Source organism: Centrocercus urophasianus, unplaced genomic scaffold (genome assembly GCF_019232065.1).
Source record: "Centrocercus urophasianus isolate 14NV4802_14NV808 unplaced genomic scaffold, USGS_Curo_1.0 seq_45, whole genome shotgun sequence".
Classification (NCBI taxonomy): Eukaryota; Metazoa; Chordata; class Aves; order Galliformes; family Phasianidae; genus Centrocercus; species Centrocercus urophasianus.
In genome coordinates this window covers 1,027,951-1,049,859 of record NW_024885033.1, presented here as the reverse complement: position 1 = coordinate 1,049,859, position 21,909 = coordinate 1,027,951, and the positions used below count along the sequence as shown (strand labels likewise).

At 39.9% G+C, this 21,909-nt stretch overlaps 1 protein-coding gene across 1 annotated transcript in view; it reads right to left on the bottom strand.

The window, feature by feature from the left end:
- CNTNAP2 (contactin associated protein 2) overlaps nucleotides 1-21,909 on the bottom strand; it is a 719,384-nt gene that overhangs the window by 71,061 nt on the left and 626,414 nt on the right. Inside the window, exons 14-16 of the mRNA XM_042834307.1 lie at nucleotides 17,608-17,778; nucleotides 6,300-6,518; nucleotides 3,661-3,897 (exon numbers count right to left, since the gene is read on the bottom strand). Coding sequence (XP_042690241.1) covers nucleotides 3,661-3,897; nucleotides 6,300-6,518; nucleotides 17,608-17,778 — 627 coding nt within the window. The remainder of the gene's footprint in view (nucleotides 1-3,660; nucleotides 3,898-6,299; nucleotides 6,519-17,607; nucleotides 17,779-21,909) is intronic.

Genomic DNA, 21,909 nt, shown 5'->3' with positions numbered 1-21,909 from the left:
AGGGATGGAATGCCACGGTTTTATGACTTTTGCTATCGATATTACACATCAGAGCATCATGTGAAGCTCAGGGAATTAAAGAGTTAACACTCGAGTTCTGTGGGCTGACAACTTTCTGGATATGTGGTCCTCATAAGAGAAGAAGAACCCAGGGGACTTCGCGTTCAGAGAGGAAGGTCAGACCTGCAAGTCACGGGACTCTCTTGCTGCCTGGCACTGTGTGGGTGTGCTTCCTAGCTGCTTCACCTCCAAAGACCTTTGGTTTTGGACACACTGTTTCTCATTTTATTTAATTTATTAGCCTCAATTCCAATTATATCTTGTATTACAGTGTGTTATCTTGCATTCCAATATCATATTTAATAAATTAACTTTCCTCCTCAGATTCTTTCCGCTGTTGTGTTTTCAGGCCCATCTCCCATTTCCCCACCCTTCCCCCTATCCCCTTCCCCTTTCCCAGGGGGTCCCCAGCCCTATTACTCACAGTACTGGGCTGAACCTGCCTGTAAACCACCAACACCCCCTCTCTCCTTTCCCCTTCTTTTTGGGCTGGTGAGCCTGTGGTCCTGCTGTCCCTGTCACAGACACAAACAGATCTAGAGATAACTCCCTGACACTTAAGTTGTGATTGTGAAGTGAATGCTGTTTTTCTCTGCTAAGATGGGGATTACGAAAGTCCATTAAAGAGACATGCTTCAGCCACCTTCTTTTATGTCTGCCCATATATTTCTACCTTCATTTCCTTCTGTCATAATAGAGCTTTGTCCTTTGCTGAAGATGCTCATGCATCAAAGCACTTCATCAAAAACTAAGCAGTGTTCTTCAGATAACCAGATTCTAATGAGTCTCTAGCACTATTTTATAAATCCCCGTAAATATAACGTATTTCCAGTGCATAGTCACAAGCAAAGTGTGTGACTGCTGACCTAAGTAATGGCTTTCACTCTTCCTGCAAAAAATTTCAAAATTTTTTCAAACAAAATTTCATCATGTTTGCAAGTAAGTTATACCCAGAAAAAAACTGTTCAGGTCAGAACCAGAGTAGTCTTTTACACTTCAATTTTATTGACTCAAAAAAAGAATTGTTGCCATGTCATTTTTAGTGAATTTAGTTTTAATACTTTTTTTTTTTGTCATAACTTTTCAAAGTGGTTTTCATTTATGTTTACCTATTTTTTTTAATATGGATAGAAAAATGCCAAACTTCTGCCAAAAACAACTCTAAGTAAACGTATTTTTCCTGGATGTGAATCTAACAGAATAAAAAAACAACCAGAGGAATAATTTAGTGTTTAGCACAGACAAACTCTGATTTGGTTGATTTGTAAGTGCTGTTGTATCAACAGTAGTAATATTGCATGGTTCAGTTCTTCGTATCAGACTTCCAGTCCAGCCAGAGGCCTGCAGCATAGACAGTGATATTTTAGGCATTTTTACTCTCTTCAGTGTCATTAATTTTTTCTCTTCACCATGCTAATGAAATTTGGAACACATTGCAAACTCTGTATCCTGGAGCAGGAAACTGGAAATAGAGATCAAATTTTTTGAAAGACTTCTAATTTTTGCCATCTTCCCTTTCACTGTCTACGTTTTCTTTATCAACAATAAAGTTTATGTAGCTATGAAGTACCTAGTAATTCTGCTGCATTAGTGTAGAGGTGCTAGAAACATTTCTTTATATCCATAAGACTTTATAAAAAAAATTCAGATTGTCCATTTCCATTCTTTCAGTGCTGTAAACCAATGTACTCATCCAGAATATCCCCAGGCACTATTTACTGCAGATGACTTCATGGGGCTGCTCTGTAAATCCAACCATGAAGTACTAGGATAAGAGTTAAAGCATAAATTAAGCACAAATAGATTGGCTTGGGACCATTGTGTGATCAAAATGATTATAAAATCTCTGTAACAAATGGTGCTGATAATATTAAAAACAAGTCATTTCCAGCCCATTAAATTTTACATTGTAAATTTAACTGGCATTAAGACTTTTAAATCAAGAAAAACAGTTGAACACGTTATAAAAGTTGCTGAACAATCTAGACTTGAAAACGAAGAGCCAATAATATTCCCTTGTGGCCAAGAAGGCCAATGCTACCCTGGGTGCATTAAAAGGAGGGTGGTCAGAGCGTGGTTTTCCTCCTCCTGTGTCCTGGTGAGATCTCATCTGGAGTACTGTGCCCAGTTCTGGGCTCTTCAGTTTAATAATAATAGAATCATCATACAATGGTCATGGAAAGGCTTGAGTTGGAAATGACCTTAAAGATCATCTAGTTCCAACCTCCAGAGGCAGGACTGTCAACCACTAAATCAGGCGCTCAGTCAGGTTGTCCAGGGCCCCATTCAATCTGGTCTTGATCATACCCAGGAGTGTTTGACCCTGTCCCACATGACATCCTGGTTGCTGAAATGGAGAAAAGTTTATTTGATGGATGGACCACTTCTGGATAAGGAATTGGCTGAATGGTTGCACTCAGTGAGTTGTGGTCAATGGCTCAAAGTTCAAGTTGAGTCTGGTGGCAAGTGGGACCGGTGGTGGGACTGGTGCTATTTGACATCTCTGCAGGCAACATGGACAGTGAGATTGAGTGCACCCTCAGCAAGTTTGCTGATGACACCAAGCTGAGTGGTGCAGTTGACATATTAAAGGGAAGGGATGCCATCCAGAGGGATCTGGTCAGACTTGAGAGTTGGGTCCATGAAAATGTCATGAACTTCAACAAGGCCAAGTGCAAAGTCCTGCACCTGTGCTGGGGTAATCCCAAGCACAATTATGGGCTGGGTGGTGAGTGTTGATGAAAGATTCAACATGCTCCAGCAATGTATACTTGCAGCCCAGAAAGGCAACCGTATCCTGGATTGCATCAAAGGGAGCACGAAAGGAGCTGGTCAAGAGAGATGATAATGCCCCTCTACTCTGCTCCTGTGAGGCCCCACCTGGAACACTGTATCCAGTTCTGGGCCCCCCAACGCAAGAATGACTTTGAGTTGTTGGAGTGGACAGTGAGATTGAGTGCACCTCAACCCCTCTTTCCAGAGAGGGGTCATGAAGATGATCAGAGGGTTAGAGAACCTCCCCTACGAGGACAGGCTGAGAGAGCTGGGTTTGTTCAGAATGGAGAAAGCTCTGAGAAGACCTTATAGCAGCCTTCCAGTATCTGAAAGGGGCCTACAGGAAAGCTGGGGAAGAACTTTTTATTGGGCCAGGTAGTGACAGGATGAGGGGAAGTGGTTTTAAACTAGAATAGGGTAGATTTAGACTAGATATTAGATGGAAATTCTTTACTATGAGAGCAGCGAGACGCTGTAGCAGGTTGCCCAGAGATTATGTGGATGCCCCCTCCTTGGAAGCATTCAAGGCCAGGCTGGATGGGGCTTTGAGCAACCTGGTCTAGTGGGAGGTGTCCCTTCCCATGGCAGGGGGATTGGAAGTAGACAATCTTAAAGGTCCCTTCCAACCCAAACCATTCTATGATTCTATGACCTGCTATGAGTAGCAGCATTGCCGTTTTTACAAAATATCAAATTTAAATCATGGATGCATAATTTGGCTTTCTAGTAAGAAGTATTGAAAAGGATTTAGTTTTTAAATTAATAAAATCTCAAAAATTGATTTAATTATTCACCCACACTCTGCCTTCTGCGTATTTCACTTACCTTTAATGCAAAATGGTCCATCATACGCTGTTTTGGAGCAGTCACAGGAGTAGCCATTGTATTTCTCAACACACTTTCCTCCGTTGGCGCAGTACATTCCATAGCTTGTGCAGTGGCCAGAGCAGCCAGGCTTCACCCCTAGAGTGACTTTTGCTCTCTCTTCCAAGTCCAGTGTTACCCCATTCATCCTTAATGAGCGAATGCAACCTAGGAAGCCCTGCTGGCCGCCTGCGGCACCTGCGCAGAAATGTTAAATAGACAACAGTGAAGAGTTTTATAGGAAATATCCTGCTAGGCTTCTGACAACAGGTAAGTAATTTAAGTAACTTATTTAAACAAGTGAGGCGCTACAACATCCTAGTGAAATTGAAATCAGTGGAAAGTGAAACCTCAGTTTTCAGACTGTGCCAAAAATATACCTAAAGAGTAAGTGCCTTTGCTTTACACTTATCAAGCTTTAAGAGATGACCATGGAAGAATTGGGCTTGGCTACATTGCTAAGATATAACTGTGTTCGGTATGTAATTATTGCAGATGGATGCTAACTGCAATATCATAATATGTTACATATTTGAAACGTTTAATATGGGAAATGGAGAAAGAAGGAATAGGAAATACAGATGCTCATATCCAAGCAACATCAGATATGATGCTAAATTGCCTAAACACAGGGAGAAGGACACAGCACTGAAGAGCTGTATTTGAAAATCTAGATTGGAATGTTTTTCTTAGCAGTCACTAAGAACTATTTTTGTTTCCCGGTAAATACTTGCTGTAAAACATGATTTTATCTCAGAAAGTCTTACTCAGAGCTGGATTAAAAACAAACAAACAACAACAACAACAACAACAACAACAAAAAAAAAACCTGACATTGCAAGCAAAAAGCAGTGAGAAGTTGCCACACAGCGCTCTCGTCCCTTGGATTACTGCAGTCCCACAGTGGGATGAAGAGCCCCACATACGCCTGAAGAGATCTGAACACTCATCTCTGCAGGGCACAGAATACCTGGGTAGGGCAGAGGACTAAATACAGACCATCTGCTGCTTCAAATCAGCCACAGAAATCAAAGAGGCTGCTTCAAATCTGTGTCTGGTCACTGGGTAATTTGGATTAAGAGGAGACAGTCTATTCTGGTCTCTTCTGAAGTGCACAGAGCAGAGGCCATTCAGGTGTGGTTCCACTTGATGCAAAATAATATACACCATGGTGATGAAAGAATTCTAATGCTTATAATTCTCACATCTTTCCTGTCCTGGTGGATATTCTAGCCCCTAGGATTTTAAGTAATGCTTCATGTTCCCTTATTGTCCCAAGGAATATTTATCACAGAAAATGGAGTACTGAAATTATTCTTATTCTGTGTCACTCTGCAGGCTGTGATACTCAGAATGTTCACTGAGGACACTTGAACTCACATCAATTCTCTGTCAGACTCAGCTAGAATTTGAATCAGAGACACTATTCTTTGCAAATTATAGGAAATGTATCTGATTCAGAAAGAAAGAAAGTCAGCTGCAGGTTTGGACATTCAGCGTTTGGCAGTACAAGTACCAAGCATTTCAAAAGATGGATGGTACAAGTGTTAATTCAAAACAATTTATAAAAATCAACAGTTATTAGCAATTCCCCGAGAACTCAGGCTTGAATATTTCCAGCTCTCTTTTCATAAAAAGTCTTGGTATTTCTTTTGAAAGTCTAAGGCTTTGTCTTCTAAAAAGAATTAATATTTCAATTTACTTGGAAACAGGCTTTTATTGGGATCACAGCCAGCAGTAAAGGAGAAACTCATTGTGTAAACAATGGCTGTATCTCTGGTGATGACACTTTTAAAGTGGTTTACAGCAACATGTGCTGCTTACCAAGGAGGGAAAGGCTTTAAACAGTATTTTGATTAATTTATGCTTTTGTATCTGGACTAACATGGAAAAAAGTGAGGTAATGTCTGTTTTTTCTTCTTCCTTCCTTTCCTCACTTAATAGATATATAAAGAGGTAGGAAGGTGCTGCTTCTTTGCTCACTTTTTCATGTACTTTTAATTCCAACTAGTGGCACTTGCCATGTCTGGCTTTTGGATTCCTAGGTCTAACAGTCAGAGAAATACAAGTACTGCTGGAATAACACGCAAAAAATGCACTGGAAACTAGCATCTCCAGAAAGCAGCTGTATTCATTTGGTTCTGGTGAATGAATTTTTGTGACACCATGTGATTCTATTCTATGGCAAATGGGAAAACTGCCCATATGACTAAAGAGAAACTATTGCAGTAAGAGCAAAAGCATGGACAGTGACCAAACCTGTGTGACTAGGATGGACACAGCAGGCTCACACAGTCCTGGCATGATCTATGCAGAAATTTTAAATTCAATTGTAAATAAGTACATGTGAGAGAGAAACTGGCCAAAAACAGGAGCTTGGCACTACTGCCGAAAAATTACACATTGCCGGTACCGAATATTTTCTCTTAGCTAATCCTCTTATCTCCGCAGTTTCACAGGTGCTTGCTATTTCTCCTTCTTTATTATTATTTTTTTTTAATATTTGGGAAGGCATCTTCCTGTGTTAAATTAACTGATGCTTAACTGGGGCAGAGTGTTCATCCAGTACCTGAAGCCTGGTTATCTCCTCTGCGCCTTACCTACATAGAGCTGGCTGTACAATTCCAGTCGTGTGTGTCCTTCTGTCGGCGCTTTCCGGACTTCTGGAGGCAACTGATCTACCTGCAGGCTGGCCTGTTTGACGTTCCTCTCTGCCCTGACCCGATGCCACTGGTCATCATTCAGCTGGCTGGGAGACCGGACGATTATTTCCACAGGTCCGTTTCCAACATCAAATGAAAATGAAACCTCTGTAGCAGCTGAAACATTGAGCGAAATCAAACCCATACTATGCTGTAAACATACGCATCCACACTTCTTAAACTGAAAATATTTAAGTAGAAATACATACTGCTCAGACACCATTCAGAATTTATAAGCACGTTTAGCTCCTTCTAATGAGGAGGAATTAGAGAAACGGCTTTCCAAGAAGCCATTCTGAAAACGTTCTACAGCATGTGACAGAAATTAAATCAGTTAAAATTAACTCAGAGTGAAATATATACTGAAAGAAGAATTTTTATTTCCACTTATATTTTCAATAGTATCAGAGAAATATGCTCATAATCTTTTAAAACATCAGCAGATCTTGAAATAAATTCCTCTTTTTTTTTTAATTTTCAGAGTTTTTTCTTTTTTCTTCTTTCTCTGGGAGGCAGTTAATTTCTACAACAAACTAATAAATATATGAAATGGTGGTAAATAAGTGATGTGAAATTTTCCAACTGAAAAAGGAATAGACTCTTAGCAAACACTATAGCATTGTTTTTATAGTAAAAAATTCAAAGAATGTTTAGATATTCTACAAATGTCCAGTAAGTTCTACTAGGCATTCCATCAGGTCATGATGAATTCCATCATGATATATCAGTATAATTGATACTGGTGGTTGTACAGGGAATGTACATAGATGATTTTGACTGAAGAAATATAAATTTCCTACTGAGATTTAGTTTATACTAAATGTATTTTAAAAATTATTTTACAGTGGCAAAACACTAGATGAAAGAGTTACCACAGGATGGGTTATTATTGACAGCATTCACAAAGGAGGAAAAATATAGACACCCGAGACTTCCATTTGATTTGTTTTTCTAAAACATACAAAGCTACAATGCCATTTTATTTTCCTGAAAAATCTCTGGTCAAAGCTTGCCATTAAAGAAATAAAGATGCTTCATTTTAGTGCTATCACACCTTATAATTTCAGGGATTCTGACAATAAACTCAGGCTAAGTAAGCAGTAGAGTAAAATCTCTTCAGTACTTCTGCAGTATGTTATATCCATGTTTGTTTTCAAGGAGATGTGTGTATTTGTCCCTTACATTTTGCTTTGAAGAAACACCTCAGATCTCTTCACTGTCAGGCTTGTCTTACTTCCAGAACACTGTCTTTCACTATCTTTCTACAGTACTGTAAAATGAGAATGCCTTTGTAACACATTCCTCTTATTCTGAGGCAACAGACAGCATTGTTGATATTTTTATGGGTTCCCTGAGTGTAAAACCACCCTGGACATTGGAAACTGCTGCAAGAATACTTCTTGGTTTGCAAGCTTTTGATCTTCTGGTAGGAAGTACTTTTTTTTTTTTTTTTTTTTTTTTTTTTTTAATAAGGGAAATTATTTTTTTTTAAGAGAAAGTGAAGTGCAGAGATATTTCATGTAGAAGTCTTCATGCTTGTACAGTCCAGCTATATGCATGTTATATTGACTGTGTCAGTCTGAAGACTTATTTTATAATGAAATTCATGCTTAGTGAAGAGAATGATTTGCTCTAATGTAAAAGTAAGTGCACTAGACATATAAATTCATATTATATTCTTATAATGAATCTTCTTGTTTTTGGGGAAGGAGGAGCATCCCAGAACAATCTTCTCATCAAAGTTTTGTTTTCAGCGCAGGTACCTACTGACTTGCTGAAAGTTAGAGAAGTGCAAGGGCAGCACAGAACTGATCCATCCCTGGGCAACATGAACATACAAGTCTTAAAAACCAAAGGAGAGGAAATTATTGGCTAGATTAAAAAAAAACAAACCATGAAGGACATCAATGCAAAGATCAATCCAGATAATCACAGGCTGCATGGCAGCATCTTACACGCAAGGTCTGTTGGTAGTTCTGATTCTTAATTCTCAGCTTCTATTTGAATGAAAATTTCAGTCTACAGTGTAATAGTATTCTTCAACCAGGGCAGTGTCTAGATAAAATGATTTGTTCTGGCATTTTACTAGGAGAGGACGAGCATCTGTGGTGGGTTTACTCTGGCCAGCAGCTCAGCAGTTGAACAGCTCACCTGTGCACCCTCTCACTCCAACTCTATCCAGAGAGCAGGAAGAGCAAAAAGTGAGAATACTCATGTGCTAAGATAAAGAAAATGTAATACTTCAGATAGAGAGGTTAGAAAAAAGTAAATTAACAAGCAAAACAAAACAAAAAAAGGTCTCACTATCTCCCACTAGTAGAACCATACCTAGCTTGTTTCCAAAGGACCACCTTTGCAGCCCTTCTTCTCTCTGCACCCTACCTTTATCCCACCCAGACCCAGTATCATCAGATTTATTCAGAAGTTCAGTTTATTATTTATTTATGTGGAAAATAGCAACTGTTCAGGTCTTTTTTTTTTCTCTAAAAGTACAGTTTTCAGTCTCTCTATATCTATACATACAGCCTTGGATAATGTGGCATTTTGGACTCAAACACATCCTGATTTGACACAAAAATGGCACTATTCAGACAAACTTTTGAAAGGAAAGATTATAAATCATTTAACATGCAAGCTGATCAGCTGTTCAGTGATCAGCTGTATTTTTCAGAAATACGTACACAATGAGCAAGCAGCACAGATACCTGAGATTTCTACAAAGGCCAGTCACTCTGTAGCTCAGGAAGTGAGCTTCCATTCTGACCATTTTATTTTCTGTCTTACTAAATACACTAAAACTCAAGGTGATTCTTTTAAAAAACGTGAATGTGGATCAAACTTTGAAAGAACAACTGAAGCTGCTTAACTGAGGAATTAAAAAAGAAAAAAAAATATATATATATTCTTAGTGTATATAAGTGTATTAGTGTATATAAGTGTCTTAGTGTAATAAGAATATTCTTATATTTTTAGTGTATTTGGTCAATATAAGATGGAAATTCCATAAAACTGAACAAGGTGAATTTTTTTATGCTCTTCTGGCACATATACCACCTCAGTAAATTGAGGTTTGTGGGCTTGTGGCTACACTTAGATTTACAATTTCTGTGCCTTGTGCAATTATGTGTAATTAAATCTGAAGATGTTTCTTTCATCAATTCCATTTTCAAAGGTCGTAGCCAGCAATCCGTTCATAACGTAGAAGTGCATCTTTGGCAAACACAATGCCCTTCTCATTGTTCTTACTGTGCAGAAGAACCTTATTTTCTCCAACATGCGAATTCACCGTACAGATCAGACACATTCTGTATTTGTGGGTTAAGAAGGCAAACAAAAAAGACCATGCAGTATTACATGATCTTGGATCTTATACTGCCAGTGTAGGGAAGGAAGATGAAAGTTGGAAGGTAGGAAATACAGTGACAGTGTACCAGTAACTAGCCAAGGTTGACTGGTAAATAAACACAGAATCTAGATTCTTGGGGTACCCCTGGAGTCAATACTGGTTTCAAACTTACCCAGTATCTAATCCAGCATTCTGCCCTGGGATGATGGGCCAGGGTGCACTGTCAGATGATTTGCTGATGATTTAAAACTAGGAGGAATGGCTGATATACTTGAAGTTTGTGCAGCCATCCAGAGGAATCTCAGCATGCTGGTGAAATGGACTGATTAGGAACATTATGCAGTTCAACATAGGGAAGTGCAACGTCCTGCATCTGAGGATGCCACCAGAACTTGCTGGAGGCTGTGCTACTGGAAAGCAGCTGTTCATGTAACTCAGCACCCTGGTGGACACCAATTTGAACACAAACCAGCAGTGTGCCCTTGCAGCAGAAGAAGGTGAATGGCATCCTGGGCTATATTAGGCAAAGTACTATCAGCACTGAGAGAAGTTATACTCTTACTCTATATTCAGCCCTAGTGAAGCCACATCTGAAGTCCTGTGTCCAATACAGATCTCCCAGTACGAGACAGACATGGATATACTAGAGAGAGTTCAATGAAAGGCAAGGAAGATGAAGATGAACAAAGGACGGGAGTGCCTATTCAGTGAAGAGAAGCTCAGAGGGATCTCATCACTGTCTGTAAGCACCTGAAACGAAGGTGCAAAGAAGACAAAGCAAGGCTTCCCTTCCTTCCAGTGTATCAACCACACTGCTCAGCTTGGTGTCATCTACAAACTTGCTGAGGGTGCACTCAATGCCATTGTCTGTGTCACTGATGGAGATGCTGAAGAGCACCGGTCCCAGGAGCGACCCCTGAGGGACACGCTTGTGACCACCCCCTCCCTCTTGTGACAGAGAACCATTGATCACAACACTTTGGCTGCATCCAGCCAGCCAATTCCTGATCCATCGAACATTTCATCCTTCAAATCCACACCTCTCCAATTGATGTGGTGAGGGACCATGTCAAAGGCCTTGCAGAAGTCCAGGTAGATGACACCCGCTGCTCTTCTGCCGCCCACTGAAGCTATCACTCCATCACAGAAGGCAACCAGATCGGTCAGGCACAATCTGCCCTTAGTGAAGCTATGCTGGCTGTCTTGAATCACCTCTTTTATCTCGTAAAAGACCAAAATGGTTATTCCAGCAGGCAAAAATCAATTCTGTTTTCAATAGAGTTTGACATATTTGAGAAGACAAATACAGGTTATGTACTGTGGTTACCTGTGACAGTGAGGATATAAATTCAAGGACATAGGAAGACTGTTTCTGTTACATGCCTAAGATACTCAGTATTTTTGTTCAGTAAATATTTGTATTTTGCCTGAAAAAGATGAGCATAAATGAAGAAACTAACAGAGCATGTGCAGTTTTAGCATTTAACACAAAGCTGACTGGACACGAAGAAAATTTCCTTGGATGAATGGTTGGACTAGGAATGATTTGTTGTGTTTTTAGCACAGTACAAACTGAAGTTGAGGACAACTGTGTTTTCTACAGCCAACTATTTCCCACCTTGAATTTTACACAATTTGTACCTGATAAACTGTGCCATAAAATTTCTACCAAAATGGCATTTGTGGCAATGAGAAAAGCACCCCAACACCCTTGAAAGGAGAGAGGTAATGCTTCAGGGATGCTATACAGCTCTGTGCAGTGCTGGACATGTTGTCACTGGGGAATACCAATCTGTACTCAACAAATCATACTCTGAGACTAAGTTAATTACAGTAGAGCTACTGATCATCTTGATTTTCCCACATCCCTATGCTTAAAATTATTTATTGGTCAGAGTTAGCAAGTTCTCCATTCAGATTTTTTTTGCTGCTTTTGACTTGATCCCACACAGAAGCCTCAGCACCTATGGCCTTTGCTGATTAGGCACAAGAATAAAGAGATAACAGATTTCTCTCATGGGCCATCAGTTGCCATGTTTGAATATCAGGCTTTTCTGTACACATACCACTGCTGATAATAAATCTTACCTGTAGAAGATTTATACTTGCAGTTTTTCAGATATGGTGGGATCTTTCGTTTGCTTTTGTTTTTGTTTTGTTTGCTTCCAACTTTCATATTGTCCCAGAATAGGATAAGAGTTTGAAAAAACATCTGGGTCAAAGATTTCCCTGAAAAATTTTAATGCTTTTCCATTTAGTTTGTCAGCATCCTACTGGCCCCTGGGATGGAGATATTTCTTAGTTTCCTATGCAGTCTTTGACATGTGGCTTATGCAAAGTGCTTTCCCAGGGGATTGTTCTTCAAAAAAGGTGACCTTCTGCTAGGAAAGCAAAATAACAACTGAATTGAAAAAAAACAAAAGAACAAAGAAACAAAAAAAAAAACCCAACAATGAAGGTCACAACAGTCTCCCTGCTCAGCTACAAAGATAAAGCAGTGGAAGATGTAAGCTGCATTTACATGAACATGTCATAATTTAAAGAGAACGATGTAGAAAACTCATTGATTTCATAGAATTCCATTTCTGGATACCCCTGAAGAAAAGAGTTATAAAATTATTAAAATCTGTAAGAAAATATATGAACTGATCATCTGTTAGAGCATTCAGTCCGGGGGAATGAATGCTGTTAAGGAGGAGGCAAAAAGCAATGGGAATCGTGGTTCATGGTCATCACTGTTCCTTGGCTGATTTTGGAGAAGTTAAGCATGTCTCAGTTAAGTAGCCTAGAAGCAACCAAACACAAGAAGCAACATGGGACTTTTCTCTTCAAGTACAAATATTAGCTATTAAAGTGCTTATGGGTGACTAAGTTAGAGGCAAGGCAGCAAAGGGAGCCTTGTAATCAGCATCTACTTAGGCCACCTGATCAAGTGGAGGCTTCTGACGAGGCCTTCCACCTCCAGCTCCAGGAGGTGTCGCAATTGCAAGTGTTTGTCCTGCTAGGGGACTTCAACCACCCAGACATTGTTGGAAAAGAAGCGTGGTGAGCTGTAGACAATCCAGGAGGCTACTGGAACGCAGTAAGGATAACTTCCTGAGTCAAGTAATAGACAGCCCCACCAGGGTGATGCAGTACTGGACCTGATGCTCATCAGTGCAAATGAACTGATTGGTGACATCAGGAGTAGAGGCCGCCTGGGCTGTAGAGACCATGCTATGGTTGAGTTCATGCTCTAGAGGGATATGAGACAGGCAAGGAGTAAAATTAGGATATCAAATTTCAGGAAAGCTAAATTTCAGCTGTTCAGGGAGTTAGTCGACAAAATACCCTGGGAATCTGTCCAAATAGGCAAGGGTGCAGAGCAGAGCTGTCAGATCTTTAAGGAAGCTTTCCTCAGTGTGCAAGAGCTCTCCATCCCCAGGTGTAGCAAGGCAGGAAAGGAAGGCAAAAGATATGTGTGGCTGAACCAGGACATGCTGGTCAAACTGGAGAGTAATAAGAAGATGCACAACCAGTGGAAAAAGGGACACGTACTTTGGGAAGAATATAAGGAAGCTGGGCTGTGTAGGGATGGGGTCACAAATGCCAAGGTCCAACTTGAACCAAACTTGGCATGGGGTGCCAAGAACAAGAAGGGCTTCTACAGATACCTCAACCAGAAAAGGGAAGTCCAGGAGAGTGTACCCTCTGGTGAGTGACAAAGACAACCTGGTAACAACAAAAGAAGTTTGAGATACTCAACAACTTTTTGCCTCGGTCTTTTCTGATAACTGCTCATCATGCAGTTTCAAATGTTTGGATCAGTAGAAGAGGATGGGTGAAACAGTGCTGCTCCCACTGTAAGCCAAGATCAGTTTCATGATCACCTGAGGCTGGGGGGCTCCATGTATACTTGGTATTGATTACCTTAGAAAGGGATATTTTAAGGATCCCAAGGGGTATCAATGAGACCTTGGAATAGCTGCTGTTGACACAGACGGTGTTAAGCAGCTGTCTGTTTTGCCTGGCCTATCCGAAGATCCATCTGTTGTGGGGTTGCTACAAGTAGAAGAGCAACAGGCACCGATTGCTACAAAAATGGTGCACAGATGGCACGACCACACCAACAGGGATTCCTTGCTCCCCTTTTGTGAGTTGATTCATCAACTGGAGATTCAGAGAGTGATAAGCAAAACTCACTCACCTTTTAACAGCCCCATATGACCAAGGTATAAATCCGGTGGAGACTGACAGCAGACTACTGTGGTCTGAATGAAGTCATACCCCTACTGAGTACTGCTGTACCAGATATGCTAGAACTCCAGTATGAATTGGAATAAAAAGCAGCCAAGTAGTATTCTACAATTGACATTGCTAATGTCTTTTTCTCCATTCTTCTGGCCGCAGAATGTAGACCATGGTTTGCTTTCACCTAGAGGGGGGCTCAGTATACTTGGAATCGTCTGCCCCCAGGATGAAAATACAGTCCAAAAATTTGCCATGGGTTGATCCCTATTGCACTAGAATAATGCAGTGCTCCTGAGCACACACTGTAGATTGATGAAATTTTTGCGTGAGGTGATACAGCAAGGGAAGTTTTCACAAAAGGAGACAGGATAATCAAGATCGTTCTGTGAGCTGGTTTCACTATTAAGCAAAACAAAGTGGAAGGATCTTCACAGGAAATTCAGTTCCTTGGTATTAAGCAGCAAGAAGGACATCATCACATCCCAATAGACGTGATCAACAAAATTACACCCATATCTACATCCGGTAGTAAGAAAAATGCACAATCTTTTCTGCGCAGAGTGGGCTTCTGGAGAATGCATGCTCTAAACTATAGCCTCACTGTTAGTTCCCTTTATCAGGTGACGTGGAAGAAGTTTAATTTTAAGTGGGGTCCAGAGCAGCAGTAGGTTTTTGAGCAAATTAAACAGGATGTAGCCCGTGCCGTGGCTCTGGAGCCAGAATGGATGTGACAGGATGGAAAGAACATCCTTTACACTGCTGCTGGAGAGAAAGGTCCCACTTGGAGCTTGTGGCAGAGCTCAGGAGAGACTCAAGGCCCAACCCCTAGGATTCTGGAGTCAAGCACACAGGGGTCCAAAGAGTACTGCACTCCAATTGTGAAGGAGATATTTGCCACATGTAAGAGGGTTTGAGCTGATTCCAAAGTAATTTGTACTGAAGCGGAGCTCCTTGTAGCATCTTGACTGCTGAAACTCAACTGGATGTTTAAAGGAAAGGTTCCCGCCACCCAACATGCTAACGATGCCACTTGGAGTAAGCAGACTTCGTTGATTACTCAGCAAGCTTGAATGGGGAACCTCAGTCATCCAGAAATCTTAGAAGTGATCATGGACTGGCTTGAAGGTAAGAAGTTTGGAACATCACCAGCAGAAGAGGTACAGCATGCTGAAGATGCCCAGATTGAATTACCAGAAAACTGAAAGAAATATGATCAGGGAACAGGGATTGTCACACAGAGGGGAAACATCACAGGTGGAAAGCTGCTATGGGGAGCCCTACATGACAAGTGGCAGAGGCCACTGAAGCAAAAGTTAAGACAATTTGCTGAGGTGAAGGCTGTTTAAGTAGCCTTAGATGTTGCTGAATGGGAGAAGTGGCCAAAGATTTTTCTTTATACTGACTTGTTAACAGTGGCAAATGCCTTATGTGGGTGGTTACAGCAGTGAAAACAAAAAACTTGCAACAGAGGGGTTGCTGAACTATGGAAAGACATTGCTGCCCAAATAAAGAATATGATTGTAAAGGTGTGCCATGCAGATGCTCATGAGCCCAAGAATTGGGCTACTGGAGAAGAACAAAATAACCAACAGATAGATCAAGCTGCCAAAGCTGAGGTGGCTCAAATAGGCTTGGTCTGGCAAAACAAGGGTGAGTTATTTTTAGTTCATTGGGCCCATGAGACCTCTGGACATCAAGGAAGAGATGCAACATATAAGTGGGCTAGAGACCGAGGGGTGGACTGAACTATGGATGCTATTGCATATACTATTGTGAAACATGCACCACAATTAAACAAGCCAAGAGAAGGAAACCTCTCTGAGGGGAAAAGTTGATAGCAAAAGTGTAAATATGGGGAGGTATGGCAGGTTGATTATGTCACCTTGTCACGATCTCACGATGGTAAGTATTATGTGCTTACCATGATAGAGGCAAACCTGGGTGGCTTGAAACATATCTTGCACTCCATGCTACTGCCCAAAACACCATATTAGGTCTCAAGAAACAAGTCCTATGGAAACATGGGACATTCTCCAGAAAGAATTGAGTCAGATAATGGACTATTACATGAAAAGCTTTAGTGCAAAATAACAGTTCTGCTGGAGAACTTGATGGGTTAACTAGAAAGTACGTTGCCAAGGGCAGCCTTCTCTAGGGTTTAAAGGTAACTCTAGTTATCTTACTGACTTCATTTTGTGTTCCTATTAAGAAACAAAGCCGCATATCAATTTTATCAGAGTTCTATGAAGTTGAAGTAAACTCTTGAAGAAGTTGATGGTGTGTAAGCCACGCAAGGACCATTTGAAAACCTGAAACTCTGCTTTTCAATTCAATGAATTCCAACAAAACTAACTGCAGATTGGAATGAAACAAACTGTAATGAAAACTAGATGAAACCACTATTAATTATATAAATGCGTAATTTAGAAAAGAGAATGAATTTGTCTTTGTTGCTAAAACCACAGTGTTTAACCCTTTTGAGCTGTGACTGTCATAAACTTAAAGCTGCAGAAAGGAGTATTCTCCAGGACTCTGAAAATTTCAAAACCGAGTTTCCAGGAAAGAAAAGCTAGAGTGAATGCAATGATGTTCACGTGGCCTGCTCTGCACATTTCGGCAAATGCACCCAGGACAGTTTTGTTAAACAGCAGCGGTACATTTGGCCTTACAGGCTGTTTCTATAGATGATGTTTCTGCCGTAAAATATTTGTAATCTATGGCTTAGCTTCAGGGACTGGAGGTTGGAGTTGAGCAGAGGCAGATGCATTCCCCATTTAGCATTAGCAACTTTTGCCATTGAATTTGCACATGTACGTTTAGAACTGAGTTCTTGACCTCTGACATCAGCTTCCACAGCAAACCGAAGCAGACACTCTTCTCTATACTAGAGTGCAAAGAACTAGTTACACTCACAGAGCCATAGCACTGTAACACATCTCTAGAATCTGTAATAACAAGTGCATGTAGCACTGCAGGCCTGCCACTACTCCAGTTTATGGCAGGCTAAAAAGAGTTGAAGGAGAAGAAAGGAGAAATAAAACATTATTTTCCCCCTAATTCAACCACTTCAGTTTCACTAAGTAGAGTACGGCTAAACATTTCAAAGTCTCGCTTGGAATGCTTGCCCCTGGGACATCAGAAGCTTAAATAATAAAGTCAATTTGCCTCCTGATATATTAAGCACTCTTTTTCAGATCAACAGCTTCATTATTAGATAATGCTGGCAAAATGTTAATTATATGAGATTTTTAAAAGAGATTTTAAATATCACATGCCAGTTTTCAGCTCTGGATCCTTACAGTGCTGATTAGACTGGTCTCTGAACACAGAGCTGAAGACACATACTTTAAATTAATACATCTGGCATACGATTTTGAAAAAATATTAAGTCCTTTTTATAACTGTGTTACCAGTTCTGTCAGTTTCTTTCCTTTATAAATAAACCAAATAGACTCCAGCTGTTCCTCCTGGCAACCTGAAAACAAGTCAAATAGTTTGATTTGGATGTTCATTTCCTGACTTAATTGAACTTACATGTTTTGCTAAACAATACACTTCTCTTAACATCAGTTATCTGGTATAAACCTGCTTCAGGTTCCAAGCAAAGTTAGGGAAAAAGCAAATACTTACATTTCAGCTCTAGTTTGATGAAGTCAGTATTTCCCAGATTCTCAAGAAATACTCCATCTGAGGCTGATGTTTTGAAATAGAAAGAGATATCTGCACTGGTTTCCCCTTGAAAGGTGGAGAAATGAAGGTAGGATGATGATGTGATGAAGGAGGCTGCATTCCAGTAGTTCCCTGAAGGGACGAGACAGATAAGAAACAAACATTTGAGTGCTCTCCGGAAATTTGAAAATGTTAACAGTAATATATGCTGCAGCAGTGTCTGTACTAAAAGAACCAAGACATCTTCCTTCTATTACTTTCTTTCCCCTCTTCTGGTTGCTTCATGTCTAGTTTTTGATACCTGTATTCCCGAATTCTTGATTTACGATTTTGAGTAGAACATTAATGTGCTTTTAAGAGAAGCCCTCAATAGAGTTCAGTTATCACTCTAACCATGTAATAGTAACACTGAGTTTACAGGTGATACTCCATAAGGGCAAAACGCTGATTTGGTGGCTGACTCACCTCAGGCACAGGTCTTGTATTCATATATTGCCTCACTCAGAGCTAATCCAGAATTACACTACACAGCATTACACATTTCTGAAAATGTAGCCAGATCTATTAGAAGTCTGTTAATATGTACCATAGGAAGAATCCTATATATGAAGCTACACACAGTAGCACAGTAGCACAGTATAGCACAATTAACACAAGCCCCTAAGAACCCTCTAAAATGTTTCCCCTGGAAAAAGATTGTCATTAATGTTATCCAAGCACTATAACAGTACTTAGCTAGTAAGTACTAGTACTTAACTAGCAAGACAGTCAATATTTCTGCAAAATAGCATCACATCATAAACACAAAAAAATACTCACAATATATTGGTGTAATGCAATGGAAAGCACAATGACAGCAGAGCAGCAAGATCCCATGCTGCTGCAGCAAGTGAGGATCAGCCCAAGCACAATGGCAGTGGGTGGAAAAATAAGAAAAAGAAACTGCTTATCTTCAGAAAGCCTGTAGGGTCCTCAGGTAGACAAGGACCTCCAAAAGAGATACCCTCGTCTCTGTTGCCAACCCTTAAATGAGGCCTGGGAAGGGTGGATCCTGGCTCCATCCTTTCTGGCCAATCAAGTACATTTCATGCCTCCACTCCTTCTGTTTACTTATGTGTATTACATGCATCTGAGCTCCCCTGGGTTGGCCCTGCCTTCCTATTGGGTTCTCAATTACTATTTTGAGCCATGACTTAGCATTTCCACTACAGCATGCAATCAGTGATAGACTGAAACATATAATATGTATATATATATGATAATGCATATAATTATACATATGCAATTCAGATTCATTCATTTCAAATTAAAATTATTAATATAAAGTCACTAATTCGCAACATTTCAGCGCTCACTATTCTGGCTAAAATACACAGCAAACCACTTTCTATCACAGCTGTAGCTCTCAGAGATCGATTCTCTGTTCTTTCATTTCTCTCGCTAGCACTGGATGTATGTAAAGGAGCATACTGCAGTTCCAGAAACTTAACACTGTTTGTATAACACCACTGGCCCTCACCCATCTCAGATGTTTCACAATTTGTGCAATTTGAAAATCTCCATTCAAATTCAAATTGAAGATCTGAATTATCAGAAGAAGGCTGTAGGTTTAAATACTTGTGTACTCTTCCTTTTCACATTTCCATCCCATTTCCTTAATTTAATTCTACCTGCCTTAAGAGGGCAGAATGGGTGGCTTTGAAAAAAGAAGCAGCTTTCCTTTTTACTTCAGTCAATTCCAGGAAGAACGTTGCAACAGAGATTTTGTGTGAGTGTGCGTGTAACATGCACGTATGAGCAAATAAAAAGGGGACCAAATAGGCTTCGTACAGTAGATACACATATATATTTTCTGAACTACCCAGTTAGGCTATGTCAACTGATTTTCAACAAAAGTAGCATTTGTTATTTTCTTTGTCTATGTTGTAGTTTCCACGGAAATAAATAGGAGGCACTACTTTTGGTGCAACCTACATAGGCAGAGTCCAACACAATTCCTCTTCACTCAGTGCAGCCCAGGAAAGGCAAAAGGCTAGACAGCCATCACCTAAGTTTTCACTGACTATGAGACAGTATTAGCAGCCTCTTTCAGGGAAGAAATTACCAAATTATTCTATTTTCTATCCTAACCTACCCTATCCTATTCTGCTCTCCTCTTCCTCTATGTCCAGCAACATCTAAATCAGATGTTCAAACAATTGAAGGAGCAAACACCATCTTACAAGTTAAAAGATGTTTATTTACAGGTTCATTTATTTTTTGGCCTAATGAAAGGAACATGGTAAGACAAATTCTCCATTTTTGCAAGCTTCCAGCTTTCCATTTTCTCCTTTTGTGACCAATTTTTTAGATTTCAAAATTAATGTCAGAGGAAATTTTTCTTTTCCCCAGCTCCATACCTTGTCCCACTCACATAACTATAACATCTGGCTTACAGAGAAATCAGATTATTTATCTGCAGACTGCTGCAATCTGATAAGTAGATTCACCTTGTTCCCAACTTAGGTGTGCTAACACTGAAATAGGATAATACAGGAGAATTAACAATAGGATAACAGTTTGCTGAAGCTTACTATAGGACAGAATGGGATGTTTCCTTTAATGACTTGAGGTAGAATTTCAATGTATAGGAAAAATTACTCTTCAGAATGGGTAGAATGTATTCCACTACTACAGATGTAAATCAGGAAGTGGCATACTGACCTTAACATCTTTTATGTTCTTATAGAACTTGAATACCTCACTGCTTTAAAATCTCTTCAGCTTATCCAATCTTTTAGCATTACGAGGAATTTTCTCCAACACTGCTATAGCTGAAGAGACATGATTGGAATTAAAAATCCAGCAAAAAAAAAAACAAAAAACAAAAAACAAAAAAAAACCCTATGTGCACATGAAGCTTTGAAGGTGTTTTAAAATGTGTGCAGAATGCCTTCTTATGTTTTATAATAATATGGCATATGTGGCCATTATACCTGGATACAAAGCCTAATGTTCAGTTTTCTGTTTAACTCGTGCAAGCATTTCTGCTGAGCAGCTTTAGCCAACCAGACTCTCAGAGGAAAAGATTAAAGCCTTCCTCCTGATTCCATGACTTTTAATCTTGTGGGAAGAGAAGTTAAAATGATTGAAATGACAACATGAGGAATCACATCTAGCTTTGGAGGGCAATAACCAAACAATAACCATAGAAAACTCGAGACACTGACATGAACTGACACTACTTTTGTTTGAATACGGTCGAATCAGAGGTTTCTGCACAAAAAGAATCCAGGCTTTGAACAAATTTCCTGGGCTTTCTGCCATCAAACCTTACAACTGACTGTTGCTATCAGAAAAATGGCATACAAGAGGAGTTCTTGTCCTTCTCATAATCTTGGCATGTGAACATGTATGTTGGAGGTGCCCACTCCAAATCCTGGATTTTATCTTAATGAACAGAAGCACTCCGCAAGAGGCTTGAACTGTCTGAAAGTAAACACTACTAATAAAAGGTAGAAGTAGGGTGGTAAGTTGTTCCTCCTGCAAAAAGGGAGGGGAAGAGAATCTGGTATCTCCCTTAATTGACACTATCCATTTGAGCTTCAAACAGTATCTGTCAGTTACTCAGCTTTTAAGGTCAATATTTAGCCCAGAATCGTAAAAACACGGACAAACAAAAATCTAGGCAGAAATCACAAGCTTTTGGAATGAGAATAATTCACATCAACAAATGCGTGTTGCGAAACAAAACTGATGACTACGAGTCTCCATGCTTTTTCTGCTGTCTTTCCTGTTTCAAGGTCTATCCCATAATGAAGCTTTCTCTCAGCAAACCTCCTTCATTGCATGATTCAACTCCACGTCTTGTAATATTCATGTAATATTGCATCAGTTTATTTGGTATGGACATATCAGAGGATGTGCTAATAGCTTCTCCTGTACAATTGTTGAAGTGAAAACTGGAATTACTGTTTTTTCTTTTTAAATTCATTTTTATTTTTTCCTCATAGGAGCTGTGCCCTCTTGGTCAATCTTATTTTTAGCCTTAACAACATTCACTTCCTGCTTCAGGGGTTGTCAAGTCCTCCAAGTTGTTGGAGGCTGCAAAACAGTAGTTAGATGAACAACATACTGTACAAACCAATGCGTTGTGGTGGTATTTATCCAGTTGTTACATTTTCTGCAGTGTTTCTGTCACTAGCCTGCAATCTTCAATTTCTGTCTGACCAAGCCAGGCTCCAGATGCAACTTCAGATTAGGGTGTTTTTCTCTATGTTACCT